The sequence below is a fragment of the Emydura macquarii genome, unplaced genomic scaffold, assembly GCF_026122565.2.
Source record: "Emydura macquarii macquarii isolate MOO-44397 ecotype Brisbane River unplaced genomic scaffold, CSIRO-AGI_Emac_v2 contig_1305, whole genome shotgun sequence".
Classification (NCBI taxonomy): Eukaryota; Metazoa; Chordata; order Testudines; family Chelidae; genus Emydura; species Emydura macquarii.
Window position 1 is genome coordinate 1,095,720 of NW_027131442.1, and position 9,791 is coordinate 1,105,510.

The 9,791-nt window shown below is 51.8% G+C and overlaps 1 protein-coding gene across 1 annotated transcript; it reads right to left on the reverse strand.

The window, feature by feature from the left end:
* Positions 1-1,031: 1,031 nt before the first annotated feature.
* BTBD18 (BTB domain containing 18) lies at positions 1,032-9,469 on the reverse strand. The gene is made up of 4 exons (XM_067550613.1): positions 9,386-9,469; positions 8,658-8,794; positions 6,519-6,685; positions 1,032-3,637 (listed from the first exon to the last, which is right to left on the reverse strand). Exons 3-4 carry the CDS (start codon positions 6,643-6,645, stop codon positions 1,632-1,634), a joined length of 2,133 nt encoding a protein of 710 aa, XP_067406714.1. The 5' UTR covers positions 6,646-6,685; positions 8,658-8,794; positions 9,386-9,469; the 3' UTR covers positions 1,032-1,631.
* Positions 9,470-9,791: the final 322 nt, after the last annotated feature.

The window sequence follows — 9,791 nt, forward strand, 5'->3', positions numbered from 1 at the left end:
AGGAGTCTTGGCAGGTGTCCTCCTCCCTACAGGAGGGAAGAAAGGGCTCCTGGCATCTTACACTGTAAAGCCAAATAGGAAAGCAGGGTGCTACACTCCAGGTACTAGAGGGCAAATCCAGCAAACTTTATTTCAAACAAGCCCCCATCTCTCACACTCCAGGCTTTCCTTGCTTTCACATCTTTGCCATTGCCAAAGGGGCTTCTGGAGAGGGCCGCAAACCCCTGCTGTGAGAGAAGTGGCAGGCGCATGGCACAAAGCCCTGTTATTGGGTGTCACATGGTTGCCGGGGGGAGACACATGCAGATATTAGGGGGTAAGCGATGTTCTGATGCTAGTGATCTGTGAAGACGGGCTAAGTAACTGGAGCTTGTGTTCTTTGTCAGTGGAAGGATACAGCTGCTGTGGAGAGCTGCAGGGAAGGGAGGGGATCTGGACTAGATTCACAACTGGTGTGAGTGGTGGGGCAGCAACTTGATGATGGGGACTGAGGGCCAGTGGTTTGTACTATGGCACTGCATGGCGGGAGAGGAGTTTGCTCCTGAGATAGCCAGGCTCTGTTCTCCATGACAGAGGAAGGAAGGCTGGTGACACAGCTGGCAGGATATTCGGCTATGCTAGAATCCTGGCCGCAGCAGTAATAGCTGAAGAACACACACCGGCTAATGCTGCTCCACCAGCATCTGTGGCCTGCATGTCCCCCAAGCTGGGCTTAGGAAGGTTAAGATGTTTGTATGCATACATGTAGAGAAAAAGCTAACCTAAATGCAGAAGAGGGGCAGGAAAGAAACTCAGACACTTATGCAAGACCTATGAGGGGTGCCAGCTGTGAGAAGTGGGAGTTTGTGCTGAAAGCACCCATGGGAGAGCATTGTTAGCACCACCTACTTTAAAGAGACTCTACAACACCCAGGGGTGCTGGCTGCCACCAGCTATTGATATTTCACCATTTGAGTCACCCGAGGACCATTCACTCTTCCCTCTCAGCAGCCCCACCGCTCTACCTGGTACATAAATGGACTGTCAGTGGGTCTGATAGCAGCTGTGACAGCAGGAAAAGCCTCAACATGTCCAACCCTGTCCCCGCACACACAGGGGGAGCTCTAGATACCTGGCGAGGGCTATTCTCTCTCCTCCATCCCTTTCCAGCACCTCCTCCCCCAGCACAGATTGCTCAGCAGAACTGAAGCAGTGCTAAGTTTATTCAACCACAGAGGACAGCAGAGCTCCACCAAACGACATAGGTGACACTAGGGCCACCCCATTCTCAGTCCTCCTGCGTCATTACGTGATCAGAGCATTCCTTGTTTTAAGTCTCAGTGCCATCCCTGTGTGTGTGACTCAGCCCCATCCCACAATTAAGGAGCATGGGGGGAAGAGGGTGCTGCACCTCTGTACTTCACCTCAGCTGTGCCCTCCAGCTGACCCGTCCTTCCCACTTGCCCAGCCCCTTCAGGGCTGGGAGAGCTCTTCCCATTACCAGGCTCCTACAAGTTCCCGAATCCAGCCACCTGCTGCTTTTTGTTAGTAGCAGCTTCCCAAGCTCAGTCTGCTACAACAGCTGCACCTAAGGCCAGCTGGCTGTGACGGCCTCCATAGACCAGGCCAGGCCAGGCCAAGCCAGATGGCCACTAGTTCAGAACATCCACCTCTTCATCAGACTCTGAGGAGGGGTCAGGCTTGACGCAGGTGAATCCAGCAGGTACCAATGCCTCCTCAGCACCTGCCACGATGTCAATCTCATCACTCTCTGGACTGTCTGGGGGCTGGCTGACTGCAGGGTCATGCTTTGGGCTGCTTGGGGATAGGCTCCAGGGTGCCTGAGGCTGGGGCTCTGTCTCCATCCCAGTAGTCTGGGTGGTACGGGGCCCCTGCCCTTCCCCTGTGCCATCTGCTGCAGGAACACGGGGCAGTGGGTCTGGCTGAGCCTCCCTCCTGCCAGCTGCAAGTGAAGGGTGCTGAGGATTCTGGGTGCCGGGTATCCCGAGGGGAAGAGTCCTCCTGGGTGTGAGATGGCCACAGGCAGGCTGCCCCAGGGCATCCCCATCTGCAGTACTAAGGGCAGAGTGACCATTCCCAGCCTCCCACCCTGACAGGGGGTCCTTCCCTTTGTTGTCCCATTCTGGCCAAAGTTGCACCTCAGGGGGACTCCACTCCTCCCCTGCTGCAGCAGCATCTGCTGGCATTGTATCTGGCCCATGTGACAGGCCTGCCATCCCTCCTGGCCCCGCCACACCCAGGCCTTCCACGCCACTGCCGGATAGCAGCAGGTCTAGCATCTGCTCCAGTGGAGCTGAGTCCCCAAACTCCTCGTTCTCACTCAAGGGCTCCAGCACAGCCACATCCAGCTCATATGGGTCCCTGTAGCCTCCTCTCCCATCTGAGGGCCCCTGTTCCACCTTCACCTGCTCGGGGAGTGGCGCAGCCTCCAGCCTTGCAGGCAGCAGCTCACTGGAGCCAGCCACGCGCGTTCCTGGCAGCTCCGGCCAGCACGTAAAGTTGTGCGGTCTGGAGCTGGGCGGGGAAGCCACACGGTTTGTGACTGTCTCTCTCGTGGTCACTGGAGCACCCTGGGGCTCCCTGGCTGATGGCTCTTGCACCACCTCCCAGCAACTTCCGTTGACAACCTTCCTGAGCTTCACACGCCCCACATGCCCCTCCTCTGCGGCAGTGTCTGATCCAGAAGCTGATGCGCTGGAGCTCCGCTTCCTGGTGCTGGTCTTTGGAGCCACAGGGGGGCTCCAGGTGTGGCAAGAGGGGCTGACCTTCTCTGGCTCACCTGCTTCATCCCAACCTGGGGTCTTCTGCCGCCAGAGGCGCCGGATGGACGTGGGGGTCTTGCCAGCTGCTGTAGCGGGGACTGCCTTCGTGGCACAGGAGTTGGAGGGAGGTGGCAGTTTCAGGCGGCTGAGCTTGATCTTCCTTGGCAGCGGCGAGCCGTCTGCGGAGCAACCCTCGCTGGGCAAGGTCTGCTCAGCGCTCCTCTCACCCTGTGACCCTTCAGCCTTGCCCAGTGTGCTCCCCACACCAAGGCTTCTGGCTAAGCCCAGGGAGCGGCTTTTGGTTCTCACATTCCCAGGCTGCACGGGAGTCACCGCGCCCTGCGTCCCTGGCTGGGCTGCCCCGTTCTGAGCTACTACAGCCACCCCATGCTTGGCGCTCTCCACCTGACTGGTGGTGCTGCTGGCAGGTACCCCACCATCACCCTGGGGCTTTGCCATATGCTGCTTGCCTGCCACCAGGGGGCGGAATGTCCGTGGGGTGGCAGGAGCCGGCTGGCAGGCCTGTGGCACGACCCTAGCAGAGATAGGAGCTGAGCTGGACGGCTGCAGGCACTCTCGGTTCAAGCGCCGACCCAGCACCTGTTTCACCAGCTTCCCACCTTCCAGCTGCAGTGACTCCAGTTCTGCCACCTGGAACTGCCGGGCAGCAGCCAGCACATCCTGGGCCTCCTCCCGGGACACTTCCATCTCTGAGGTGTATAGGAAATCCACCAGCTTCCGCAGAGTCCCAATCTTTAGACCCCGCAGCTCCAGCACCACTTTGCACCCCTTGGAGGGTATTTGCCGCTCCAGGCGCTCCATGAAGAAGGGGCTGCAGGCGGAGAGGATGCAGCAGTGAGCCGGGACGGCCTCTCCTGCAAACAAAGGAGTGTGTCAGTGTGACAGGTTAGCTCGGCTCTGCTACTGCGTTAGTTATTACTACCCTGTTCCAACCCCTTTAGCAATGGGTGCTTTACTGAGATTGGCTCAAAATAATTATTTTAAAAAATACTATATTTGGGGTTCTTTTTATTTCTGATTTCAGAACCTTTCAGGTGTCCTTGCTTCACATTTTCAAGCTTTCCTCCACAACCACAAGGAAGGCTAGAAACACACTTTTTTCTTTTTTAAATTAAAGCAGAGTTTCTCTGAAACTCTTCCAAATTCCTGCAGCCGGGGCTATAAGAAAAGCATCAAATATTGCAAGACTCACGATAAAAATCACAAGAGTCGGCAACACTGCGGTTATGGTTCCTGAGGCAGCTCCAACTTGGCCTCATGCTGGAATTCGGTTTCATTTTTGTCTATGGAGAGATCATATCTCTATGGCCCCCTCTCCAGGCCTTCCTCTCTGCCCCCGGGCAAAGGATGCCACTCCCCAAGACACTTCTTAGCAGCAAAAACATTACTTCCAGTTAATAGTAGGAGTAGGGAGAGGGTAATTCAAGGAGATGCTTTTCTTTCTGAGGTTCTTTCCGCTGCGCCAGGTAATTGCATCAGTAGCCAAATAAAACAAACCCACTCCACCCTACGTAAATTTAAGCTGTCTGCTTCCTTTAAAAAAAAAAAAAAAAAAAAACACCCACCCACACTTTTCTCTGTCTCTTTTCTATCCCATGGCACATGGTCCCTGAAGAGAAACTATACAAGGGAGCGACCATGAGGGTGGGGCTCTGAGGAAAGTGTGCATATGCTCCTAGGGAGGCCTGGGTGGATCAGCGCTGGTCCTGGGGACAGGGCAGATGAGTTCTGCATCCCAGGAGTGTTCCTGAGAAGCCAGATCACCTAGAGAGTGTCTGGATTTTGCCCAGACCCAGTAGGTTGGAAAGCATGTGGGATCGAAATATATGGGTCTAATCCAGCAGTCTGGTGAACATCCACGAGGGGGAGACTCAGCCTGGCCTGTGGTGTCCCCGTTGTCCTGGAGGAAGAGGGATATTATGGAAAATATATCCACTGTTCTTGGTGCATCTCCTGCTGCCTTGAACCCAGGCAGCACTCCCAACCTGTCCCTCGCTGGTATTGCTACTCAGAGCAGCTTGGAATACTGTGGGTGTGGCCACCATGGCTGCATCTGTCTTTGGTTCTTTAGGACAGTGGCTCTCAACCCTTCCAGACTACTGTACCCCTTTCAGGAGTCTGATTTGTCTCGCATAACCCCAAGTTTCACCTCACATAAAAACTTCTGGCTTACAGAATCTGACAAAAATACAACTGTCACAGCACACTATTACTGAAAAATTGTTCACTTTCTCATTTTTACCATATTATTATAAATCAATTTGAATATAAATATTGTACTTACATTTCAGTGTACAGTATAAACAAGGGTACAGTATAAATAAGTCATTGTCTGTATGAAATTTTAGTATTACTGACTTCGCTAGTGCTTTTTATGTAAACTTGTAAAACTAGGCAACTATCTAAATGAGCTGATGTACCCCATGGAAGACCTCTGCGTACCTCTAGTTTAGAACCACTGCTTTAGGAGACAAGAGACTATGCAGCCAGGAAGTTGCTCCAAACCCTCCCCTCCAAAGGGGGGAGAACTACAGAGGAAGGTACAATGCTGCCAGAGTTTTAAGCATTTCAGATTTCAACCAGGATGTTGTTGTCTTAAAGAAGGGATTTTTTTCCATTTAATTTCCTCTTTCAAAAACCAGCCAAGAAAGAGGACATTGAGCATTGGCACATAGAGGCAAATTCAGTGAGAGAATGACAGGCATGTCTCCAGCTGCAGGTCCCTAGAGTTCCACCTTGACACATCCAAAGCTACAAGCCAACAAGGAATAAAAGCTTCCTTACATACAGAAATGAACAAAATATATGAGCAGGACAGTGAAATACATGGTCATGTTCCCCAAACACACAAACACTCCTGTGTTCAAAACTTGAGTCCCATGTCTTGGTTCACATTCTAGGCGCGCCATCTGCACAAAGTCAGATTCTGAAACAAAGGACTTCAGCAGTTGTTAACCTGGGAAGCATATGGAAGTCTCGCTAATTCGAAGGATGCCACACCCCAGGACACTTCTTATTATTATCCAGTTAATATTACTTCCAGTTAATATTAAAATAATTAAACTTTGCAGAGCAGTGGGGACCTTACTTACAGATGCAATGATAGCAGGCTGTTGCTTGAAACTTCCCCTCACATCAATAAAACTGTTTCAACAGAATAACAAGACACTTACAAAATATTATTGAGACAATCGCTCCCACACTGAACAAATCAGGAAGCTTCAAGATTAGTTTGATTAATGAGTCAGAGACTTTCACAGACCAAAATATGCACAAGTTGTCAGCTGAACATGAAGCAGCTGAGGGCAAAGTTCATATAAAATGGTCTTGCAATGCTCCAGTCAAAGATGAACACTTAATTTCCATATGTCTGCTGACAGACATCTGGCGCCATGTAGGATGGCTGCTATTTGCAAAAACCTCTTTGGAAGTACTTCCACTTTTGTACAACTCTTTTTCTACTTATGATTCCCAAACAAATCAAGTCCCTCAGAGCCACCTAGCAGACAAGGACACATCAGTCCCCAATGATATAACAGCCACTGCAAGCAGCAAAGCTAAGGGCTGTCCATACATAACAGTATTATATGTTAAAACATAACTGCATAGTTATCTGTAATTCAGATCCTATGGAAATGTACATCAAATCACATAATTAAGAGCACAGGCAAGGTGACAATTCAGCCCCAGGTATAAGAAAGGTCAGTACCAATCCGCTGCCCTCTTTCAGGTTACCTTCTGCCTGCAGGATGACGTCACAGAATACATCTGCCCTCTGTTGGCGATGGAGCTGGAGGAACGCCATGCGCAGGAGGCGGGAGTTCCGATAGAGAATCTTAGAACCGGCCTCAGGGGAGCACATGTCAGCAGAGCCTCCCTCTTGTTACCAGATGCCAGATTCCCTGCAAACAGAACACAGACCTGGGAACGGAGTATGCTCTATCTAGCAGAGCTCCGTTTGGTGGATTTAGTACCATCCTCCTAAAAATGAAAGGCTCACTTTCTGCCTCCAGTCTATGCAAGCTTTTGCCAAGGTATCTCCCCCTGGAAGAAGAGTGACTGTTATAACTTATTTTGTTCCTGGCTCAATGATAAATTGGGAAGGAGTCAAAGAAGAGCCACAAGGATGATTAAGGGATTGGAAAAATATGCCTTATAGTAAGCGACTCAAGAAGCAAAATCTATTTATTTTACCAAAGAAAAGGTTAAAGGGTGATTTGATCACAGGTTATGAGAACTACCTGGGGACCAAAAATCTGATAATAAAGGGCTTTTCAGTCTAGCAGACAAAGATCTAACAAGATCCCATGGCTGAAAGTTCAAGCTAGACAATTCCAGACTGGAAATAAAGTGCACATTTTTAACTGTGGGGGTAATTAGCCATTGGAACAACTCACTAAGCCTTGTGATGGGTTCTCAATCACTGGCAATTTTTCATTCAAGATAGGATGTTTTTCTAAGAGATCTGTTCTGGTTCAAACAAGAATTCAGGCCTGTGGTATACAGGAGCTCAGACCAGATGATCATAAAGGTCCCTTCTGGCCTTGGAATCTATGTATTATCCATGTGCTACTTTCCCTGAGGCAGTGTTACTGATATATTTAACTAGCAGGGGGGAAGGAGCACAGACTCTCACAGAGAACTGTTATATTGAATGGTACTGAAATATGTAATTTCTCCATAATTCAGTACATGGCCTGTCACCTCCAGGTCACTGGCTCCAATCCAGCCAGCCCAGGGAATTGTCAGTCACCAATGGACACTAGTTCCAATCCAGCTCAGGTTCGGGGCAGGGACTGGATAGCTCACAGACTGTCACATGGAGTCTTTCACCCAGCCTCAGGTCAGAAAGTGGATGACTTGGCTTGGAGAATTAACAAATGGGATGAAGAACTTCCTCTCTAGAGCAGATTCCACACTGGCTACAGGTTGGGGCAGGGAATGGCTGGCTCGGGGCATCAGGGAACAGCACAGGGAGAATGGCTCCATCATGGCAATGCTCAATTGTCTCAGTGGGACTGGCAAGTAGGATATTGACTTTTTCCCATACCGCCTCATCTACACTCAGAATTGCAGGCAATTCTCCCACCATCTGTCTAACACCACCGCAGCTCCGCTGCTGCTAGCAATGGTGGGCGTGCTAAGGTCAGACAGCCACTACCATGACCCAATTCTGAACTAAGTCAGATGACACGGGGGTAAAAATGTGAGCAGTCAGTCTTCAATAATGCTCCAGCTGCTGCCATCCCTGCTTGACCAACAGTTCAGATACAGCCTAGTGCACAAGTTCCAGGACAGGAACCGTGGGAAGCTGGCACTGGGGCTGTCCCTGGACTTCAGTTTCCAGGGCTGCCAAACTTTCCACCAGTGCTGCAGTCACAGTAAGGCTTTGGTTACAATGTGCCCCATTTATAACCATGGATGTAGCTGCACTAGTTCAAACCCCTTCCTACATATGAAAAATTCACACCCCTGAGAGGTAGTTAAGGCAACCTAAGGATTATTCCGTCAACCTAGCTACCGCCTCTCGAGTAGCACTTGTAGTGTAGACATAGTCTAAGTCATTTGCCCAAGGTCACACAGGAAGTTTGTGGCAGAGCAGGAAATTAAACTGGGGTCTCCCAAGTGTCCTAACCACCGAAGTATCCTTCCTCTCATAGCTTTACCAGTACAGCTACCCCCGTCTGTAATTGGAGCAAATCTCAAACACAGACCATGCCTAAGCCCCCCTCACATTTTACTGTCAGACATCTTCATTGCTGAGATGTAATTAGACACTGGCTTGTTACCACCAATTCTTGCTTGTTTCCTTTTCGGGATAAATTGCCCCAACCAGACCCCCCACACCAGAAGGGAACAACGGTAATGGTGTACCTGTTATTTGAATTAATGGAGCATGGAGAAGGATTTTGGATACATCAAAGCTGGGGGCTACCAAACACTAGGAACCTTAAGAGCCGCCAGGGTGTGGTGGCAGCATTGATGGGAGCCAGCCAGAGACAGGACAGTTGCTGCCAAGACACAGATGAAGAAACATGGACACTTCAGCATAAGAGGCAAAAGGATCATGACCGTCTTTTGGCCACCAACCCCCTCTGTCCATTCCCCAAATACACAACACCTTGCTCTGAGACTTGCAACCCATGCAAGGGGCTTCCTCTCACAACCCCTCTCCCATCCACCCCCCCTACTCCAAAAAGATCCATATTCCTTCTCCATTCCAGTACCCCACCCAGACCCTGCACCAACGGGGATCCAGTCCCTCTTCATTATTGCCTCCTCCCACATTAACAGGACTCCATTCCCCCCATAGGCAGCCCCCTCACACACATATTAAGAAGGGCTCCATCTCCCTCACAGCTCCCCTCACACACTAAGGGGGGCTCCATTCCCCCCACCAGCCGCCTACACAAAGGGAGCTCCATTCCCCCCCACAGACCCTAAGGGGCGCCTCCATTCCTCCCCACAGCCTCACCCCCACCCTCTGGGGGGGGCTCCATCCCCCACAGCTCCGACCCCTCATACACTAAGGTGAGGGCCCCCCCCCAACTGAGGCAGGCTCTATTCCCCGCACCCCAACCACGTGCCCCGCAAGCGCCCACCGGCCCCTCTCCGCATCACCCCGCCCCCTGCGGCTCCTGGAAACTGCCTCCAGGGCGGCCCCGCAGCGCGCGCGCGCGCGCGCGACTCGAGCCCTGCCCTAGCGCCCCGCCCGTGCCACGCTTCCGACACGGAGGAACCAACCAACCCCCGCCCGAACCCAGCGACAGCCCTTTCATTGGCCAGGCCCTTCGGCCAATCACAGCCGAGGAGGTGTTTTGGCGGGAGGAGTTCGAAGGGAGCCGTTGCCCTTGAGGCGAATGGCGGGTGGAGGGGGCGGAGTTTGCTGGATCTCTCAGCCATGTGACTCAGGCTGGGGGCTGCAGCCCTTCCCCCTTCCCCCCCCCAGCCACAGCCCAGTCCCTGGCCAGTCAGTCAGTGCCTGCCCTGGCCACATGTCCCCATCCC